Below are 24,127 nucleotides of genomic sequence, written 5' to 3' on the forward strand. Positions count from 1 at the left end.
ACTTTTCTCAATTTTGTATATTTTAAGTGTGGGCTGTCCTACTCTAAACTTTCAATTAATTACTTTGTCTTTCTTCTGAGGACATATAATATGCTGTTTCCACCTTATGCTAAGAAGGAACGAAGGAATTCTTCTCTTCTTCCCCCCAACGGATTTGACTGGCATCTGCATAGCCCTTTTATAATTAAAAAAATAAGATTTGCATGATTGTACAGCGAATTTTTAAGAAATAGAAATAAAAATATTAATGACAAGTGATTCTTTGTGCAACTGCCTTCGTCCATTTTCAAAACTGAGCTTTCTTAGAGCTCAAAATGAAAACCTAATTCCACTAAGTAATACCAATTCCGTTACTGAATTTAAGGGAAGCAGGAAATCTTCCCAATCTTTGTAGTCTAGCATAAAATAACAGCATGTGAGCTGGGACTTGCCACGGTGGAAAGCAGCATTACCTTCCCCAGGTAACTGCCAAGAAATTGCCACCTCCTCATGTTTTGCAGCTTTGGCATTTCTATGCACAGCAGCTCTTCAGCACAGAAATTTTGTAACCTTTCTGCCTGTGTTTTACCAATCCAAACTCTTTCTCTAGTAAAACAGCAAGAATTGCACTGAATCAAGATCCTTGATAGCCAGATTTAGTGGAGCAGCATTTACCTCTAGATTATTCTGCCCAGTTCAACCCAAGTATTTTTCAACTTCAAAGAATGGGAAAACATGAAGAATTTTGCCTTCAGTACAGCCCAAGGCACAGCATTAAAAAAAAAAAAAAAAAAAAAAAAAAATCAAAGGTGCAGATGATTCACTAAACTTAGGCATTGTGAGTTTGAGGTTTTCCAGTTAGTGTTCTTTCAAATTCAGAAAACACAAAGAGTAAAGAACATTTCATTAATGGACAAGGCCCTCCAAATCTGACACATACATCTAGTTGATCACAGGATTCCACATTACAATTGCAAAGCTTGCCGGAGTTCTGCTATCAATGATTATGTTCAAATAATTGTTACAGCACTTTCTTACTCCATCTGTGACAACAATTTCAAAAGTCTTTTGTTTGGAAGTTCAAATGACTAAATATAAACTGATGCAAAAAAAAACCCAGGAGCTTTAAAACTACTCAGCCAAATCATCATTGGTTTAATGGTTCTATCTCATGCTATTAAAATGGATAATACAATGTAAGAGTTAGCAATGTCTAATTCTCATCTATCAAAATCAAGAGAATATTTGAGGTGTTTGAGTTCTCCATTGATGTACTCCTAAAGTAACCTCCTATTAGTGGAACATGAAGACAGGTTAAATGAGACAGAATCTGACTCCATAAGCAAAATGAGCAAAGGCACGTTGATAGTGTCCTTTACTATTTGCTGTTATCATGCGTATTGTAACAGTGCCTAGAACTGCAGTTACATAGATGGGTTTTACTTATGAAAAGTTCTCTTTAGAAGCAGCACGGATATTTTGGATGATGGTATACCTACCTGCTCACTGCAGATGAAAGGACATACACACTCTGTGTCTTCAGATAAACATGTCCAGTTGTAGTTTTAGTATTTTTTATGAATATAACACTAGTAATAATATACCATCTTAATCACTAAGTAATGATAAGTAGTGTAAACTGCAAAATAACTCGCAGGCTTCTGTTTACTGGTTGGCTGAAAACAAAGCAAAGTATTCTTGCTTGTTAACTGCATGTCTTAACTTGTGTTACCCCACGGGATTTTGTAGCAGCATGTCCTTGAAGGATAATATGAAATCTCTCATAAAGCATACTCATCTCATGACTGAACAAATCCAGAATGATGTCTTAAATACAAAATTTGGTCTTCCTTCCCCCATCCCTTTAAAGTATTCTTTATATTAGCCCTTCCAGAAAGAAAACAGGAAACTTTGTTTCCATGGTATCACTCAGCATATGCAAGATCTGTATTTTTGTCTATTATAAAAATGATACTTCAGACTCAGTATGGTATTACTTGTGAGTCATCATAGCCAGACTGCAGAGAAGAGATAGAAGAATCATACAGAAGAGGGAGACATGCACTTATCTGCAATTAAATGCTGAGACATTTTAACATTTGGGAAAGGGAGGAGACTGTGAGGAAAGGCGCTTCAACATTTCTAAAAGAAAATTATTTCTTCTGATGGAGAATTTCTTGATCTCACCTTTGGCATTTTATCTTGCTTCTGAAAAAAAATCCTGCTCTCATTCACTACAACACTCTTGCCATCAAATATGTCAGCACTTAAAACTAGAGCTGGACTACAAAATTCACTAAGACTTAATGTTTCAAGCTATTTTATGTTCAGATGCAAGATTATTTCTAGTTAAAAAAAAGTCAATTTTGATTACGGCATCTGTAAACAGTGTAATATGACATTTAAATTAGTAATAAGAATAATTTTGAAATGTATTCCCATCTATTTTTCTACGCTGCATTTTTCAAATCATGAAAGACTTTATATAAAGACCAACGGATTCAAGTTTACTGGCCATAAAAAAAAAAATCCCTTAGAAATAAAAGATCTTCTTCAGGGAGTATTTGTTCCTTCAAGTAGATTTAGTGCTGAGACAGTGTGGTAGTTAAAGCACAAACAGAGGTTGTTGATAAAGTGGCAATGCATAACAATGTTGTAATGTATTATAAAGGAGCAATTGCCTGCAGTTCATCAGTAAGGATATGGCAATGAAGTTCTGCTTTACATATTCCAGGCACTAAGAATTTTGTAGTGCTGATTACAGGAGGTTCTTCTTCCCCTATAAAAGGAAAAAAAGTGAGGTTCATTAATTGAAACACTGATTTTGTGTTTGGGTCAACATTTTAGAAACAATGCAAAGAAAACTTATGAAAACCCTCTGGATCATAATGCCATACATTCATGAGGCTGAACTACCATGCTCAGTAACTCCCTATCTAAAGAATTAATACAAATTTTCTCCCCAGGCAGGGCTTCTTAGAGAAGACCTTATTAGTGAATGGACCTAGTAAAGGTTTGGTTGTTGGTACTTCCTCAAAATTAAACTGATTTGAAGTTCAGTTGATGACACCCAATATAAAGATCTCTTTGAGAATCTTTTCTTTGCAGATCAGTAACCTGCACATGAACTGCACTGAAAGACAGAAAGCATTACAAATTATGTGACTTATGATTTTAATTCAAAAGATTAAATCAAACCATCCTTTAAAGAAGAAAGATCTACCTAGAGATGCTAAATGACAGAGCTATTCACTTCTGTTCTGACCAAGTAGTGGATAAAAAATAGGTAACCAGAACAGAAATGGTACTGTGAATTCAGAGTAATACTTTGGATATGTCAAACTCTTAGAATTTTTTAGCTTTTATGCTTTTTCTATCTACTCCTCTCATTATTAGGCATATAAATATTAGAACTAGATATATTTCGTATGTCTGGGACGGTAAAAAGATTTAATGGGTTGCACTCTAACAGGCAGATGATGCTCAGTTCTAGATACTGTCTCCTTTGTACCCTGCACCTAATTAGGACTGTGGTTTGGGTGAGGAGTGGTTTTAGTGAGAGTCGGTCAGGGTGGTGCTTTTGGACAGGGACACTGAATGGGAAAATGGTAGAAGTTACCGTCGTTTCTTAAGATGCTGGAACATCAGTGTTAAGATCCAACTCTACCAGCTAGTGATATAATGTTTAACCTCTATAGCTGAAACATGTTAACAAGTAGGTATGTGACTTGAGAATTAATTACTGGAAAGACTGCCTCTTTCTTCCAATGACTCCTTGGCAGCTGGGATACCCAGCTGACAGCTCTGTGATTAAATCAGGAGGGAAATACTGGTAAAGCATTCTTACAGAGAGCCCATAAATTTTCAGCTAGCATCCTACTTTCATCCAACACTAGAACCTTTACAGATATCACCTGTAATTTTTCCCACAAATGTGAGAAAAGGCTATGTTAGAAGATGGCAGGAAATAATATTAACTGGCAGCATATTAATTTTGAAACAATAACAGAGTATTTGTGGCTTATGTAATTAAATCAGTATATCTGCATTTTTTCCACCTGAAAAGTTTCCAGGTTTTAGTTAATTTTGTCCTAGAGACTACCTAGCCTATAGAAATAGATGCTATATCTGTAAATCCGCACCTATATTCTCTCCCCACAAGATAATTCTGGCATCAAACATTAGTTATGAATTATCTGAATAATAATAATAATTTAAAAATCCATTTAGCCAAGAGAAAAGTCTAACAAATTAGGTCACACTCAACCTCATTCAAGAAAGCAGAACAGCATACCACCATCAAAATGCAATATTCACCTGTTGTAGGTGCTTAAGGAAAATCTCAGCAAACAGCAGTTTTATCATATGAATACAATTGCTGGAACATTCCACACTGATGTAGTTGTGATGCCAGTTCAATGTACTGTAACTAGTAAGCTCAGACCAGCTTTTTATATAGCCTGAGGCAAGATTTACACCTTCTAATTGTAGGCGTCTAAGCTGGGTATCTATATGAGAAAGCATCTTTCAAGTATTTAAATTCCTCCACTGAAAGCCATTTGTTCATTCCCCCCAGCCCCATATCCGATGAGACGCCTGATGGCATTCTGAAAGTTGAGTTAACCACAGTACAGACTATATCCCTAAAGCTTCTAGTATGCTCTGGAGCAAAATAGGGTATCAGGTTTAGATTTATGGCCGTTCTGTAAGAATGCTTCACCCTGTCATCCTCTTGATGAAACTACACAGCTGTCATCTGATTACCCCAGCTGTCAAGGAGTCCCTGGAAGAAAGAAGCCATCTCTCCAAGAATAGGTCCAATAACAATGTGACTTATTAATAGAATTTTAGGGAAATCTTACTTAGCTAAGAATCCCACCCCCCAGAAAGTTAACGAAATTATTCATTCTTCTAAAGTTACCGAAACCTATCTTTTTTACCATCTTTATACAATGCTTACCTTTCCCCGCAGCCTTCTATAAGGCTCCTCACATATTATCTTCAGTATTTTGAGATGGCAAAAATATGCTCACAATAACTGAATATAATTTTTGAAACACTGCTGTATCTTACCTAAACCTGATGATGAAGAAACACTTCCTGTAATGGAAGATGTTTCAATTTGGTCTGTCAATAGTCCTTCCATTAAAGGTAAAGATAATTCAGATGAAGGAACAGATGAATCATAGATTCCAGAATCTCGAGGCATATCTTTAACGTTTGAAGCTTTAACAACATGTAACAATGGCTGAAGAACAGAGCTGCCACCACCTTGAATGTCCTGAATTTCTATATCTTCTCCAAGGTTTAAGTGCTGAATTATACAGTGAGAGTCTGAATTTCCCACTGAAATAATATTTACATCTGTTTTCAGGTAAAAATCGCCATCCATCACTTGTTTATTCACTAAGTCATTTAAAACCAAGCCTGAATCAAATTTTTCCATGACAGGCTCCGAGTAATGTAAAGAAGGTGGAGGGAAGGGAATAAATTGTTTCTCAAACCAATCTGGTTCCTGATCAATGAACTGATGCATATTGCAAATGGCAACATAAAGGGACCTCCCAGATTTGCTCCTGAAATAATTCCTTTTACTAATGTTAACAGGAAACACCTCTGAATCCTGTACAGTAAGATCTCTGGAGTGTAAATGTGAATACAGCTGAGGGAGATTGTCCATGAGTTTGTATTTTGTACTGAGATCCAGAATACTGGGGATGTCTCCTTCACAGGAGTAATCAAAGTAGACTGCAATGAACTTGCAGAGGTCATTGGAATTCTGCTTTGCTTGACGAAGCTTCTCTGCAACAGTCAACACAGCAAACAGAAAGAGTTCTCCTGTTCCTGCATCTTTGGTTACCGCTCTGTGTTTCCAGTTCTTTTTTTCAACGAAGTATTTCATTCCCTTGGAACACACAATGATGATAAACTGGGACTCGTTTATTTTTTTAATAAGCCACTCTTTCTGACCTTCTTTACAAGTTTTTAGATCTTCCCACAAATCTAAAGCCACCTGGAAAAGAAAGGAACATTCTGGTTGATATTAATTATTAGATTATTAGATACATTTGCTAATAAAATTTAAATGAGTTATACTTAGCGAGTCAGCTTGTATTTATCTGACAATTGAGAATTAATGATAAGTTTAACTATAGTTTGTCCCTGATGCAAATACAAGTTGTTTTAAAAGATAATTAAGTAATAACATAGCATTAATAATGGACAAACTGGAATCAGTGATATTAATTATGTCAGTAGTTATTCACCAAAATAAGCACGGCCTCATATTCCCAAAATAAGCACAGCCTCACATTCATTCTAAATCTTGCTTGTGGGCTGAGTATTTTACTGGGCTAAGGAAGTGGGTGGAGTGCGCTAAGGTAAAAAAGAAAACCTTCCAGACTTTTTTTTAAAAACAAGAATGCTAGTTACTATACCTAATTACACCTGTGTGGCACCTAAATTTATGGAAGTAACAGTGCAAAGCCAAGAAGTTGAATGTAAACTGGGTAACTCCTTAAAAAGTAAAACTACTATGGATTTGACACATAGCAATATTTCTTGACGAATAAAAAGAACATAGAAAACGTGGCTGGATCACGTAAATTACTATTTACTTATCTGATCAAATTAGATATTATCAGTCCACAATAAACAATGTATTGTGTCTGCCTCAAACAATTTAACCGTTGTGTATCTGCGTCCATAATGCACTGAATGTAATGGAAATCCATATTCATTTATCATCTTTTGCATATTAATGAAGTCTGATGCCAAGAATTTTCTTATCTAGCTATAAACATAATTAGTGCCTATAACAGCGAGTCCTTTCAGTTAAGCTGCTGCTGTTTTGCATTGTATCTCTGATAAGAAAGCTCTGAAAGTTTTATCATGAGCGGTTTTATTTTGTACTTTGTCTAATTTTCTGAACTTTCTACACAGTCTGAAATGCCTGTGCATGCCAAGATGAAGGATATAACACTTTATCTCACAAAAAAGCTGTAGAATAACAGAAAAAAATGGATGCAAAAAACTTTAATAGACACACATCAAAACCACTGATAAAGTCTTCTTTCAAGCATTTTTCCAGAGAACAAAGTATTTTTGCTCAGCTGTATCACTCACAACAGAGTGGAAAACTTTGCCATGTCAGAAGAGAGAGTAGGTGGACGCCTAGAACACAAGGGCTCGTGAAAACTGTTACCGCACAGTCAGTGACCGGAAGAAAGCGATCATGCCTGAAGTGGTCAGGCAGTTGGACCAGGTGATCACTGTAGGTCCCTTCCAACTAAACTATTATATTCTATGCATGGGGAAGAGAAGTCATTTTACAGCTGTTTGGGAGATACTCTGATAAACGTACAACGCAGTTAGTTTTTCCTATGTGTCTGTTTTTGTTTCTGTTCTTCAAAATATCGTCTGATCTGCTATCTGTAAAAAAGGATTTTTAGTATGGTCAAGTTACTATTTTAAATGGCTATTAAGTGCCACTGGTTTTGTCCTTTATGAGAAAACATTTCAATTCCATATGAAAAATACTTGTGCAACTGTTCCGTTATGTATTGAGGATCACTTTTTATATTAAACTGCTGAGCTTTAATAACAACACATATTATTTCTGTATGTAGAGGCTATCAATATTTTCTTACATAAATCTTAAATGATGCCTGATACCATATTTTCCATGTTATACAGTTACAGTGGTAACTTAACACTATTCCAAAGAGGTATGGTGTAGCAGGGCTAAAGTACATCTCCAAAAAGGGGATTCATATAAGTTACTCATAAAACACCTTACCTGAACTATTTTAAACATATGAAGAAATTGTGAACATCCCCACCAAATACGCGAAGCATCGATTATGTTATTGTGTTTGGCCACTAGAGGCCAGACTTGCTGTAGAGTTGAAAAAACAGGTCCAGTTCACACATTCAAAATCACAGTGGCAGAATTAAAACGCAGCAAAAATAGACTAACAACTTTCTTGCCTTTTTATAGTTGAAAAGTGAAACATTGGCCACATATTGCTTATATTTTAGAAAGCAGTCTGAGATTCTAAGCCTAGTCGTTCAAAGTAACAATTTGAATGTCTTTCTCATAGCTTTAAATACAAACCAAGAAAAAAATATGCTTATTTTACAGTGGTAATAGAAGAGAATGGAAGTTAAAAAATAAAAATAAATAAAAATTAATACATGATGTCAACAATTAATCCTAATTACACAGATTCTGCTGTATGAGTAGGAGTTTTGATAGGATTCAACTACTTTAAAATTACAATATAAAACTTATTCTAGGAATACTGAAGTGTATCAGGTAGACACCAATACCTCTTTGTGGCTGCTGACTATAAAGGTGCAAGACCTACTAAACAGAAAAAGCAGTTAATACAAAACAAGCTAAACACAGCTGAATGAAAGTCCTGGAATCAATGTGGTACACATTTTCCACTATTCTGGTTTGGTTTTGTTTGGGTTTTTTTTCTTGTTTGTTTGGGGTTTTTTCTCGTTTGTTTTTATGCAGGCTATGATCTGTTCCTTTCCTTAAGTAAAGAAAATTTATATAGCCAGCATTTAGGAAAATAACGGAAGTTATCTCTGTGGAAAGGAGAGATTGAAATATCTAATTTTTAAGCACATATTATTATGAGTTTTGCAGGTGCTGTTTCAATTAAGGAAACACTGTTTACAGAAGAAATGTTGAGTTTACCTCACAGCCACAAAAGTCCTGAAGAAAATAAGCAAAGCATTGGATGACGTTAATGTGTTTCTGGCAATCTTTACTGGAATAGCAGATGAACACTTTTGGCCGGGGCCGAAGTCTTTCCACATGCAGACCTGCAGCATATGCTGAAGATTCTGAGCTCTCCTCATCTAGATGGGAATATATATTTTCTAAATTGGAAGAAAGAGAGTTCACAATATAAAGCTTGGTTTCGTTTGGGGTTTTTTGTTAAACTTTTCTAGGCTCATTACTAATGCATACAGCAATGACTTTTTTCAAGAGATACTTCTTTCCTTCCCAGCCTGAAAAAGAAAAGTTGCACATGCTCTATTTATCCAGCTTATGAGTTGCTATATATGTGGAATACACTTTGAAAGTGAAATGTGCAATTATTACTGTACAGCTTAGAAAACTTAGAAAGGTTTATTTTATAAATAGAATGAGGTTGTTTCACCTCTATTCAGCGTCAACAGTCTTCACCTCTCTGATGAAATCTTATAAGCCTTAAAGATGTATCATCATCAAGAGTTCCCTGTATAGCAAAGTCTGTTGTTTTTAGAAAAAACACAACACAAGCCAGGGAAGAACATTAAACTCCAGCAACACAGATCCCTTCAGAATATCATACAGCATCTCTCTGGTATATGTGTGTGTATATATATATACATACACACACACATATGTTTGGACATTAATTTGACATTAATTTGACTTAAGATATGATTAATTTATATCAAAATAGCTATTAATGTTTCTTTCCTTGTATAGATGCTTTTATGCTGGAAAATAAAGCCTGGTCTTACGCCAGACTAATTCAATCTAGTTCTACAGTTGATTAAGCTAATTTGGAATAAGGCATGAGTATTTCAAAATACAAATACCCATTTAGGGACTTAATTTAGAACAATTCATCAGGAGTAACTATTCTGGAACAACTCTCTCTGTAGACAAATCCTTAGTGATTTGTCTGGGTTTTTTTGTTGGAATTGTGCTAGCTGTGAGCAAATGGATACCTACAGAAGACCAGAAGGTAAAAGAATTTAACCCAGATGGCATATAGCACTTGCAGTACACCTCAATGCCAAAATTCAGATGGATAACACAGATATGTGAGGTTTGGGGAAGTAATCTCTTTTTCCATATTCATGAAACTGTATGATTCCCCAGATTCTACAAAAAATGCCAACTGATTTTTAACATCTCAGTGTAACAGCTTGCCAGCTCCTGAACACAGAGGAGAGAGAAGTGAGCAAAGAGGGATGGAATCTAATTTAGAGAAACATCTGCAAGTAAGTCTTAGAAAGAGTACATTTAAGAAGATGGCTTAGGATGAAGTGTAAAGGCAACGTCCAGGAAAGTGAGCAAATCTGGAATAATAGATAGAGGTAGTATTCCAGACAGTGCTGAGAATTGTATTGGTATCAAATGGCTTTACTTTCCTTCTGGTTTAAAATGGCTATGAATTAGACATTTCTGAATGAAATAAGGGAATGTTTGAAATATATCAATTTACAGATTTGTTTTTATTCTACATGGTCATGTAGTACTTTTATAAATAAAAAGGAAACTGAAACAAAAAGTATTACCCAACAGCAATTTTGTTTTCTCCTGTCTACAATGAAGTCTTGGTTTGTGATACAATACTTTCTATGGCAACAAATTACCATGAAGCACTGATTAAGCATTTGCTACAAGTTTCAACACAAAAAAAAAACCTGTGGGGAGGAAGGAGAGTGAAGTGGAAAAGAAAACAAAGCTCTTCACATAAAGGTATTTCTGGAATAAACCTACCAGTTAAGACTATTTTGGTTGCAGAAATGCATCTTTAAATGGAACCCTGTATCGAATAAACCCTCTTACCTTGCTGTTTCTTGCGGCACATCACTGTGAAAAGTGTTGCAAATGCTGAAATGACAACTAAAGGGACTGTAATGGCAATAGCTCTTATTGGTCCTGCCCACGGAGAATGTACTTTGAAAAATAAAGCAGAATTAGCCATATGCAAATAAGCTATATTATAATTATCTAATCAAATCTTCACACTGGGAATGTAAAACTGTCACAGTACAATATTATCAGGTAATTCTCAAATATACAGCAGAATCAAACATCATGTTCTGCTCCATTTTAAATAGTTTTTATGCCGACTGCCCCCATCACCATAGCGTTAGAGCGACTAACATAAGTAACAAGTGCTGCATGCCAGCTCATACCTCCCCCCAAGAGAAGAACTTTACATGAAGTGTACTTTTGCTAAGATACGCCATAGTCATTTGGACCTGACAGATTTTTGTTCCAGGGTGCTGAACTAACCACTCAGAAAGAACTGTCTTCCTGCATAGATCACCTTTAGCAATGTGCATTAGGATTCAGTCCATTTTGCCCATTGCCTTAATCTTCGGCTATGTTTTGTGTCTGCAGTTACATTCTGAAATTCCAATTTAGCTTCTCAATAACTGGTCTGATACACAGACATGCTAAGCATTCACCTTACAGGTTTTCCAGACTGCTTGATTTTTACTTCAGGGCTGAAGTACACAGGCAGGTAATGTGTTTAGGCTGCTCTCACAGTTTCATTACATTATTTCCACACTACTGCATGCATCAGTTGTATGCAATTAAGATACAGGTTATGATTCTTCATATTTACAATAAAAGTGACTTTCGCACAAAGACTTCAAATGATATATTGATCTAAACTGTACTAAATATAAACGTAAAGAGATGCAGATGTGTACGTACAAGTGTGCATGTCTACTCTTCTTTCATTTGGTAAAAAAAAATAAAAAAAAATAAAAAAAAATCAAGGAGGAATTGCCTCAATAGTCTTGATTATGGTAAACAGTCATATGTCAAATTGAGATTTATTTCCAACATAATTAAAACGTCATCTAAATTAATAAGGTAAATACTGTATACTGTTTAAAAAACAAAACTCATACCTGGTTTTAGCGCATACTGCATTGTTTTCCTTGTTGTATTAGTGTCATCAACCAGCTTTGAAAAGTAAAAGTTGAATTTTATTTATTTTCTGCAATATGTAAACAACTATAACAGCTTGCATAACCAAATGTGAAGGAACTTACTGTTCAAAAAGTTAAAATTTAAGAGCACCACAAACTAGTAATTAGTGAAATCATTTGTCTTTTTGGTACATAATTTAATATTTTAATATTAACTTTCAGAGTTCACATACTGTCATCATCGAGACAAAGACACAGCTTTTAAGTACAGTAAAAATTGACCAAGCTACAGGATTCCAATTAAAAAAAAAAAAAAATCCAAGTCCAAGAATTATGCAGGCTCACAACCTTACTTGAAGGCACAGATGAAACTGCTATGGTACTGAGGGAAGAAAAGCTATGGTAAACTCAAGAACAATCTGTCTAAAAATCTTTATTTGCCCAAGGTACTTCAGTGGCTGAAGTCCAATTTTACCAAGGTATGACCTGAAATACTTTAATTTCAGTTAATTTCTCCATTAACACACTCATTTAGCTGTTGTACAAATCACTATTTATAAATATTACCTCAATTATATAATCCCCTGGAGATACATTCTGAAGAACACAACTTGTAGTATCTGTGTTTTGCTCCTACATCAAAGAAAGAGAATACTTTGCAAGCCATTCACATACTTTTAAAACCTAATAAAAACATATATTTGCATTGATTTAGAAATATACAGTGCCCTCCTGTATTAAGACACCTTAAACCAGCAAAATTAAGTCTCTTCATTCAAATATGCAAGGACTATAATCTTCTGCCTGCAGAACTCAAATATGATTATAAAAAAAACCCAAACAAATGTAAAAGTTTGATCTAATAGATGAACTCTACATTATGCCCTGAAGCTCCCTAGCTTTCAGAGACTTAGGATGAAAGGTTGACCAGTGAGAACAAACTTGCCATTGAATACTAACCAAAATTAAGGAAAATAATATAGCAAATTGCAGCTCCCACAATAAGATTTAGGTACACAGCTGTACAAAATCACAAAGGGCCTAATTCCATGCACATAGTAAAATGAGAGCTATCTTGTGATACCATCTCAGATGAATAACCTATAAAGTCGTCAAATTTGGTGCAAAGGTGAAATAAAAAAAGGAGGAAATAATACATATAACAAACATAATAAAACTGCCGTTTGAAGTACTAATCAGTTGTAGGGTCTTCAGAAGACAGAACAGTTTTTTCCCCATGTGCTTATACTATCCAGGTCCAATGGAGCCCTCAGCCTGGTTTTGACTGATGAGTGCTATCACAATACAGTTATTATTCACACAACTAGTACCAAATAGTTTAAAAACTTTAAAACTGATAGTATTCTATATTAAGTTTTTAAAGTTTCTATAAAACCATAGAACATCTGATGTTAACAGGTTTTGTGCTTTTAAGAGGTGCAAAACTCAGCAACATACCTGTTTGCAGGTCTTTTGCTTAAATGGCCCTTCATGCTTAAGTTTGTAGTGAAGAAAGTAGTATCTAAACCCAAAGTTGTGAGGTGCGTGATCAAAGGACACTTGCATGTTAAAACCCTGCTGGGTAACATTCAGATTCCTTGGTTTCCAATCTGTCAGAGGAGATATTCATGAATTGGAAAAAAGTGACTCATCAAGTACAGTAACTTTGTAAGATGAATACACATCAAGTATTTCTTTTTACTTACAAGGTTTGCAGACGAGGTTTTCTGGCTGTAGCAACAATTCACATGCTACAAATACACATAAAAATTATTAATGATACAGTATCAAAATGTTATGCTATTTAAACAGAAAAACAAGGAGGGCAAAAGAAGGGAGTTCATCATTTTGAAGACAATACTCCCATTTCTTCCCCAGTCTCTAATATGCATGGAGTAAATATATTTTGCAAACTTAGCTTCTTTGTTATGATTTTAAGTCCCTTCTCATCTTTACAGGAGAAACACAGGTTCATTAATTGGAAAATAGTATTCCTTAGTGAGACAAAAGGGATAGCACCAGGCATAGCACAGCAGGAGAGGAAGTTGAAACTAGCCTTAAATACATTTACTCAGAGTAAATAAGTATGCTGAGCACTATTACAAAGACAAATGTTATTGTGGTCTGCATCAACTGATAGACTTGAAAATATTTTAAGAAAGTTTCATAGGGCAAAAAAAAACCTAAGCAGGACAAATACAAAAATTTCACCCCAAAGGGTACTTGCAGTTTCTCATCATACTATTTAAGCACTGAGAAGTTTATTCAAGTTTCTTCTCTCTAAGTCCAGTCAGAATTGCCAAGTAATTTTGAGAAATTAATCTTCATTTGTTGCTATCTAATTATATATGTACTCATCTAGATCTATCTCCAGATACCTGTTTTTGAAACTGTGATCTCAAAAACAAAAACAACCTGAGCTTCTTCACAATGTCCAGAGACAAGAAGGAGCAAACTATCTTCATGAGCCAAAGGTTCCTGAGAACAATGGCAGTAATCCTGCTGTAGGCAAACCTGAGACAATCTCAGGCCTACTTGTGACTTTTTGTCTGGTTGTTGCCTAACACATATTATCATACACCACAGATTTACTTCTGGAACCCAAATTCTTTCCACTTAACACTCAGATCTTCCTCCAAAGACTATGCCAGTACCTATCTTAACCCAGAGTCATCGAACATCATAATCTACTACATTCCTTTGTTGGGAAAACTAAAAAGCACCCACTGGTGAAAAGATGATATGCAATACTAAATTGTATGGAATACTTACGTCTAGTTCGGAAGAAAAATGGGTGATAATTACTTTCATTTTTAATGGAAGGAAAAGGAACAATCTTTACAAAATAATCTGTTTCAAACTTCAGATTTACAAAGGGCTGAGATTCCATTCCCTACAAAAAGACAAGATTGCAACATATTTTAAAACCAACTATTATAACTTAAATCACCTTTCAAAACAAGCCCACGGTTTTGCAAACATAGGCAGAAATTAATACATCAAGAATCCTTTATCTATCCCTCCATTACACATTGACATGAGGAATCTCAATAGAGAGTTGGATGTGGACTATTACAGATGTGCACCTGTACTCCAGAGTCACCCAAATGACAGCTTCCAGCTTCAGGAAAGCTTCTATAGAAGGGGACTACATCTGTGTCTAGATCAACAACTATCATTAGTTTAAAGAACAGTAGTTTTAGGAAGCAACCTGCATCCTAGTAAACAGCACATTGCATATATATTTAGATAGAGACAGATTTAGATTTATATGCAGCATATAAACACTTTCAAGACTACTCACACAATCAAGCAACAACAAAAATTTTCTTGAAACAAAGCACTTACTGTTCGTTTAAAACTGGGGCTGAGCTGCTTTGGATCTTTTAAAACCATCTGCTGGCATTGTCTTCCCTCTGATTTTAACTCCTCAAGTATTACTCGAAATCCTTTCAGGTATTCAATCCCTGCAAACAGCAGGGCATTTAAATAGAAGGCTAATATTTCAAAATGCATAATGTGATATTTTATGTAATTTGAATAGATTTCATTTGTCTTTAAAAATAAAACTTACCATTCGTATGGAATACATTCGTGTTTTAACACTTGTTGTTGATGTTAGTTCTTCACACATTTTTTATCTTGCCTATTTAGAATTCAATCTTTGCCAAAGGTTGCAATTACTACATACTTGTGTAATGCTTAGAGCAGAGGGGCTCACATTTCAACTGGGGCTTCCAAATTATCACTGCGATGTAAGTTATCATTACCTTCACCACCCTCAGGAATAGTTTATAGTAACTTTACATTTCCATTATTAGCAATGAAATGTAACATTTTGCTAGCAAATTATAGAAATACTCCTTTATAACATCTTCCAATCATTTCTGAGACTACCAGATTAAAGTGATAGTGGTTGTTACAGCTTCTTTAGTTCTAGTATTATACGGGATAGCAGAGAACTTGACTTAAATGGAATGGAATTTATTCCAGTGCACGAATACTTCCAGTTATTTATAACTAATACCAGAACTACACCCATTTTTTTCAAGTTACTCTAACACAACTAACTCTTAGCACAGTATCTTTACATTTCTTTGCAATGTTATCATCATGGAATTACTTCATTACATGACTAAACTGGGTCACAGTGATTCGAATATCACAGGACAATGCCAGAGTGTTACCCTGTGATAGGTTTGGGGCTCAGGTATCAAAGTCACTGCATAGTTCTTCAAGATTAACTACCACTACTCTATCTAATTACATCTTTTCAACAGCATTACATACAGCAGAATACATATTTATCAAAGACACTGCCACAGCCTTTGTAAGCTAAATGCTACACAAATCAAAATGGATTAATCTGAGTTTATGCTATGCTTGTCAAATTTAAAAAAAAAAAAAATCCCAAATGTATGATTTTCCATGGACCTCCTTTGTTTCACTAGCTTTTTTAATGTTTTATAATTTTGTAGAAGATAAAGACCATGAATTGCCCAATGTGTTCTTAATATTGCATGGAACAAAAGCACTATTTGTGCTTACACAAAGACCATGACAGAGAAAGTGTCCAGTCTCCATGTTACCCGAGATGTTTCAACGGCAGTTCTGTCCTCACGCTTTCCAAAGCATTAACCTCTGTTCATTACAAGACAGAACACCAAGCTTTGTTTCCCATAGAGATTTGATTCATCCAGTCCACAGCTGAAGATTACCAAATGCTTTCAACTGCACAGTTCTGCAGAATTAAGTGTAATTTTCACATACTCTTTTAAACCCCAGAAATTAATCATTATTTTTTATCAAAAAAGTTATGAAAGCATGATTTAATACTGGGAGGCCACCAAAAAAAGACATTTTTTCTTATCTAAAATGTTTGATTTAATAAATGCAGGTCTAGGCTAAAAATTTATATCAAGTTTAATAAATACACATTTGCATTATTAGCCATATCTCATCACTTAGGATGCAATCCTACCACATAAGTGGGAACTTCCAGGTCTTACTAAATCGTAAAAAAAACCTGATTTAAAAACTTTCTGAGGGAGTATGAACCATGAAACATCAAGTTGAGACTCCGCTGTATGAGAAAAAGAACATGAAAAAAACAAAATTCTGTTTTAATTTTGAAAATAGTATTATGCTTAACTCTATTTCATTGATATGGAAAAGCACCTTTGCAGTTAAAATTCTTCAATGAAGTATTAAACATTCAAGAAGGAAACTCTACCTCTTTCATTTGCTAAACACTGGTGACTAAAAAAAAATGAGTTAATATTAAGTTACTCTATTTAGGACCTTAATTAGTACGAAGAAAAAGAAATCATGAGCAGGTGTTGGTACAGAGAGAGTGTGCTATAGTGCAGTGGTCTCCACATTTTGTTGATCATGCACTCCTATCAAAAAAATTTTGAGCACAAACCCCCTGTATATTAATAAATATACATATGTACTGCTGTGCTAATATATTGTGTGCATTATAAAATATACACAAAAAACAAATTTTAAAAGCATGAGGTAAAGATTAGAAACTATTTTTAAAATAATTTTTATTAATGATACAAGAACTTTTTTGTTCCCACGTAAAAATATTAATAGTATTTTTGAGTGAGAGGTATGTGATTGAATATGCTTCATTATTTTTTTAAATCTTGGTTTAATACATTGTGATATGGCAATACAAAGGTCTGATTCTAAGTTCAGTTTATTTCGTCACTTGGTTTTAATGGCTGTCATAGCTAAAAAAATAACCTCAAAGATACATGGATCCAAACGGAGGAAACTTACCATCAGCTGCATTTACTAAATCATGATACTCATTTTTCACTTCCATCCTTTAATTATGCACAGGTTTTTCTTGGCTAGTAAATTTCTGTCTTCCCTGATGTCAGTTGCTCTTGCATACTAATCAGGATGTGTTGCATTTTTGTATTTTTAACAAATGGGTTCAAAACTCACTGAAGCTCTGCATTCAGAAGATTTTTAAATGGGCTAGGAAATTCTATTTCCTGGGTTTTTTTAAGTGTAAAAATATGAGAGTTTTTATCGGTGAGAAGTTGGCATTGTTTTCAGCCACAAAATCATGTAACAAAGGAAACATTTCCAAACATCCATTTTCAAAAAGCTCTTTCCATAGCATGACTTTCTTTAGAAAAGCAGTTACTTTCTCACTCATTGTTACAATGTCACCTTTACCTTGAAGAGACACATTAAGTGAGGTTTTGGTTGGTGTTTGTTTTTTTTTTTTTTTTAATAGCTGGTAGGTAGCATACTACTGACAGCCATTTATCATCATAGAAAAGGTTAGCAAATTTGGAACACTTGTCTTTTTGTGAAAGGGAATGCTTAAAGATCTGAGTTTGACAAGTCTTAAGCACTTTGCCACAAGATAACCAGTGAACCTCTGTGTGGCACAGCAAATTTTCATGGTCACTCCCCATCTCATTACAAAGTATTGTAAAGAATCTACTATTTAAATGTCTTTTTTTTAATAAGACTAACCACACCGATGACATCCTGTGCACTTCTGGCTCCAACTTCATTGCTGCAATAGTTTCCCTACGAATGATGCAATGACTGAATTTCACAGGAGGTCCTATCTCTGTCACCCTACACCAGAATCTTTTCATTCCAGTATTTCCTGGTGTTATTTCAGCCAGTTTTACTGTGGCAGGAAGAACAAGTGTTTCCCCAGAATTATGTGGGTTTTTGTCTTTCACTATTGAGTAAGAAACCTCAAAAGAGATGTCACAAAAAGAGGCTTCTAAAGATTTATCATTAAGTTTAGTGAAATTTTTTACTTTGAGTGTTGCATGGCTTCAAACATCACTGAAAAAATAGCAGACGTTTGTCTTCATGTTCTGGATGCTTCGTTTTCAAATGTTTTGCTAATCGTAATGGCTTCACAGTATTAGCTATTATCTCGAGGCACCCTATACACTTAGGGCAAGGTTTATCCCTAACAATGGCAGGTGTAAATCTATTTCAAATAGTCTTGATAATTTTGATAATTTTGGCCAACTTTTTATCAGAACTGATTAGATAGATACTCATTGTTTTTACCTTCTAATGTGGCTGATGAAGAACCTGTAGTAGAAGTAGGGAAACTGTCAGCTCTACTATTTTCTTGTTGTTCGCATGTGCTCACATTATTAGTATTATCTTCAGTTATCTTAGGCCACTTGTCCATTTCATGATGGTTAGTTTAGTTAAAAACTACATAATATAATCAGTAAATCCACTTAACCTCGCACACATACACTGCAATAGATCGCAATATGCTGAAAGCAAATGAAAGAGTGAGGGCGCCACCGGGAACCGCTCCACATCGCAGAGCACCCACTCTTTCTTCAGCATATCCCATGTACCACACGTGAAACATGGACATCTGACATAGAGACTGAGTAAGGGTGCCAGTGTCAATCCATATATTAAATATTAGTAAAGCTTAGGTTTTCTTTTCAAGATCTAAAAAAAATGTAAATAGAAGTTCTAAAATTTTCTTGGATTACTGCTCTAGTGGGCAACAAGGTACTTCCAGTGACATTTAAGTCATTGAGGAATATTCTTAGTGACTAGACCTAACAAGGAAACATTAAAATTTGCATAGCTGTGATTAAATAATGTTTTCCACCTGTAAGACAATCTGCATCCTAAAGATTCTTTAAGTGTATGAGCAATTAAACTCGACCAATGCCACTGAAATGCACCAATACCTTGGGGCAGAGAACAAAATCAGGGCTATTGCAGAGTTCTGAAGAGCAGGAAAAATTCCACAAACTGGAATAGTAAACAGCAGTGCATGGCTGCAGAGAGCATCCTAGTTTTACGGGTATTTCAAGTGAGCTAGTAAAAATAGCAGCTTTGCCAAGCTGTTAAGAATTTCTTTCTTCTTAAGCAGTTTGGTTCAATGATTCCAAACATAAGTTAATTATTTCACTTAATACCAATCAGCAAGAAGTTATTATAGAAGACATGATGAATTAGTTTATGTCCCTCTACTACTTACCAATGGCATTTGCTGTCCAAAGTATCGTCACTGCAACCTGTTCATAGCACGCATACTGACTGATAGTTATATTCTGCACATCTCCAATCACGTGTTTTCCCACTGAATTTAGATAAGGCGTGCAGTCTAAAAATACAAAGAAATAAACACTTAAGAAAAACATTCTAGTTGACGTTCTTGTGCCATACCAGAGCAAGTAAATCATAATCTGCTAACAGCACCTAATCTTAAATATCTATTCAAGCAACCAGCTTCCAACATGACCCGCATTTTTCCATATAAATAAAGAATTAGGTTAATTTCCTAACATTTCTTCACGACTGAGCAAAGTGAAAGTACATGTGCACCATTTATTCTGTAAAAATAAGTACTGTATAGTAAATCTAGATGAAGCTTTTGTCTGAGACTCTGAAAAACACAAAACTTTACAAATCATTGAGCACAACCACTTTCACCAGTTGCAAAACCCTAGTTCACAGGAGTCCAAATGAAATTACCAGCGTAGCCTGTACCACAGTAAGAGTAAAAATGACACACGTTGGGGCTCCCAATAGAGAACAACTTTTCCTCATTAATTACTCACAAGAATATGAGGACTGACATTAATTTTGTGCATGTACAGTGCTTAGAGCAAGAGAATGTTGGTCGATGACCAGGCATGTATGAGAACAATGAACAATGTGAAGCTTTAGAACTAGTGCTCAAGAAACACCTTTTAACCATGATACTGCTTGATCCTAACCATAAAGAACCTACTGCCTAAATTCATCTCATCTCTGGTCATCCATTCAGTAGCCATATCCCCATAGACCATTTTCCTGCCACTGGATCCAGTCAGAACTGGTTTTGTCTTGTTACCCTCACAAAATGCAGCGAATTCCCTAAGGTTACAGCTCTGCAAACATGTGATTATAGAAAACCTCAGCTTTCATTAAGAAAATAAAACATAAGAAAAACACTCTTGACTGCGTCTTTATCCATTCAAAACAAGAAAACAAATAGCCCCAGATTTTACTACTTTTAAAGCCTTGAAATGTTTAGGCTTATATTTTGTGGCAGGAAGAGAAGTAGTGGCCAGAGAATTTAATAGTTCTAGAGCACAGAACATATGAAGACGTGTATGCACAAACCTTCTGCTTCTGAAGTAGTGACGCGAACAAAACCCAGAAAAAGTTGACCAGTAGACTATATATTACTGGCTGATGATTAATTCTAAAAAACTGAGATAATCTATATGCTATGTATTTGTCAATACAGAGTTCGTAGAAACAAAACATGAAAACATCAAGTGTTATGGTAAGTAAATGCAGGAAATTCGAATTTACACAGAGAGGTGTGATCTTAAAGGCAAGGAAAGTAAAATTATTAACTGAAAAGCTGTTTTAGAAAATTGCTTTTTACTATGAACAACAATGGTAGGGAGTCTTATGTAACTGCCATGCAAATAAGAATAGAACAGTTTGTACAACATTGCCTTTTACAAAAGTTGGGCAGTTGGTACTTACTCTGCTGTTTGTAGAATTCTGTTGCTACCAGCGAACTCAATGACAGCATGAACTTCCTCTTAGGAGAACAGAGTATCTCTTTCAATGGAAAGTTTGAAGCAACAGGTTTTTGCTAGGTCTGGATCTAATTAATAGCAAGCCCAAGATTTTGGATCCTGGTTACTAAAATTTTACGGTCAAATGACAATTTGCCAAAATGGAATATAGCACTAATGTCTGCAGTTTGACTGTGAGTCACTGATTTACATTTTTTAAAACAACAGATTTAGGAAGAAAACAGCAGGCAAAAATTGCACTTTTCAGGAAACCACTTCTTTTACTTGAATACAAGTGAAATACTAAAACATACAAACATTTGTTTGAATAAATAATCTAACCAAATAATTTAACAACATAAACTACAGTTTGCTAGAGTTGATGTGTGGCAAAATAAAAGCCTTTAAATCACAGCCAGCAAGCCAAATTCTCTTTTGTGCTGGCTTATTCAGGATAAGTATGTATTTCCACATTATATGAAACCTTTAGCCTTGGTATCAGGGCACTCTTTTCCTAGTGCTGCAGAACTCAAATAAATCCTTTGTCCAGGAAGCATACAGTGCCAACAGGATTTTGAATTAACACTTGTCATTGGTTAAACACAGTTCCTGATGCCAGAATTAATGGAAAAAACATGACAGATACTGGGACTTAAACAGACTCCACTGTGTTAACTAAATGTGGGGATCTCTGTTCTGATTGATATTATTTCCTGTTTTTCTTTACACAGATTAAAAAAAAAATTGTAACTTTTTTGAAATGACCACTTACCTCTTGTACAATGTGACATACTTAAACTTCGCTCATTTTAAACATTAACATCAAATTAGATTAAAAAAATATTCACAGTGAAGGACTGCAAATTTAGAAATTAACATAAAAATAGAGCAACAAAAGGATGATCAGAATGAAACAAAGCACTATTGTTAGTTTTCCTGATACATGCTTTCAATGACAAAATTTTACCCACATTCAGCATCTGAGGAAATTTCTTTGGGTAGGAAAAAAAAACACCACCTGTGATTTGCACTAGCATTAATATAAATATACCTGCTGTAAATTAGGACCATCTCTTCACTGTACATTGAGGTTATATTGACGATGGCTACTAACTGTCCAAATAAGGATAAATTCCCAATGTAGTCAATAGTCATACTTTACTGACTAGACAGAAATGACAAAAACTTTTAAAAAATGAAAACAATAAGATACAGCCATTTAGCAGATGTTTTAAGAGGTTTGAAGTACTACTGCAAATTGCTTATTACTGTTATTATGCTAGAGATTACTTTCTTTTTAGTTTAGCTGCAAAACAGACCACTTCTGCTACAGTACTAAAACGATCTGTCTTCACTGAAAATGTATACAGCAGTTTTCCTCTAACCTGGTCCTTTAACACTAGCTAATTAAAAGTTCCAACTGCTTCAACTAGATGAAGACATACTATTCACCTTCAATATTCATATTCCATAGTAATCCTTGCAAAGACACATTTTTAATATATTCCATGTATACAAATACAAACTACACATTTTCTGCCTTGAGACATACTTCACACCATTTTCCCCCAAAATTACACATCAGAGAAAAGATGTATAAAGCTCGAAATAATCCTTTCCTGTGACTTTGTGTGTAGTGAACCTTTCAGTGACTACATTCTTCACAGAACAAAATCATTCTCTATAATTTTCCAGCCAAATACTGGGCAGATGATGTACGCCAATCTGAAAGTGAAACTACTACAAATTATTAGATCATCTTTTTATCAGTGAAACACAGAAAGAAGATCCACCAGACCTAGCAGAAACAAACCTAGATTTTAAAATTATGCCAGTACTAAAGAGTTCATGTTATTCTTAGAGCCATTTTTAAGAGACATATTGCTATATATTGACAACTGTGATAGATTCCTTGATTTTTGTGACTATAGTGCAAGTTTTCCAACTTACTGTCATATTTAAAGGTGATATTGAGTAGCCCATTGTTCTTGGTGACTGATGACAGCCCCTGTAGAGAAATATCAAGAAAATAATTTGAATAAAGCAACCTACTTTGAATTTATGTAGATTTTTATTTTGTAAATAGTTTGTTGGAGGATGATAGAACTCATTATTTTTTTCCTTCTGTTTGGGCACACCATCCATCAATTTGAACACAGGCAATGACAGAACAGATGGCACACGCCTGCATGCACTCACCTGTCATCAAGTTTCCAAATGTAATACTCAAAGAAGTGAAAACAAAGAGAAGTGAAAGTCTAAAATAATATTTGCATGAAGACATGAAATTGTGACTTAAGTAGAATGACTTGCCCAATAGATGTGAATCATAGAAGCTCATTTTTGTAATTAAGTTATGTGATGTTCTCAACTTCCACCATCTAGGTTAATCATGCCCATACAAAAACTACACCTTCAATCAAGATCTAATGACAAATCAAATTGGGCTCTCCAGGGCAAACACAGTGCAAGAGAGAATGTCAGTCTGAAAAAGCTGATCTTGATACCACAGTCATGAAAAAGAGTATCAGAAGTTCAAACAGAGAGAAGAAAGAATGTCACTGCTAAGCACTGTGGTCATAGCACTTTAGCTCTATTTTCTTGCTGACAGTCATTTTCAGGAAAGAAATTAAAGGTAGGAGCAAAACAGTAGAAGAACTGATTAAAGAGCACTCATCACCTCCCACATGCTCCTCATCTCATTAACTGCCTCAGAACTGGTGCCTGAAGGACTCTATCATCTATTTGTCAATTGGGCAAACTAACCCACCAAATTTTCAGCACACTTGGAATTCATCTATAATCAAGTTATCCTTTTTTCATACAAGTCTAATATTATTCAGTGCTCACAAGAACTACACAGAACTCAAAGCTTAACACAAACTGAGGTATGACAAACCAGGACATGA

The 24,127-nt window shown here is 34.9% G+C and overlaps 1 protein-coding gene across 1 annotated transcript; it reads right to left on the reverse strand.

The window, feature by feature from the left end:
* Positions 1–1,553: 1,553 nt before the first annotated feature.
* On the reverse strand, positions 1,554–23,226 carry IL17RD (interleukin 17 receptor D; the record flags this gene model as incomplete). The annotated part of the gene is made up of 12 exons (XM_009700962.1): positions 1,554–2,758; positions 5,053–5,992; positions 8,690–8,874; positions 10,565–10,675; positions 11,647–11,701; positions 12,235–12,300; positions 13,126–13,277; positions 13,374–13,418; positions 14,440–14,560; positions 15,016–15,134; positions 19,679–19,804; positions 23,169–23,226. Coding segments are annotated over 12 exons (2,094 nt in total), but the record flags the coding sequence as incomplete, so codon positions are not given.
* Between the last annotated feature and the right edge of the window lie 901 nt (positions 23,227–24,127).

This window comes from Cariama cristata, unplaced genomic scaffold (assembly GCF_000690535.1).
Source record: "Cariama cristata isolate BGI_N322 unplaced genomic scaffold, ASM69053v1 scaffold32905, whole genome shotgun sequence".
Lineage (NCBI taxonomy): Eukaryota > Metazoa > Chordata > Aves > Cariamiformes > Cariamidae > Cariama > Cariama cristata.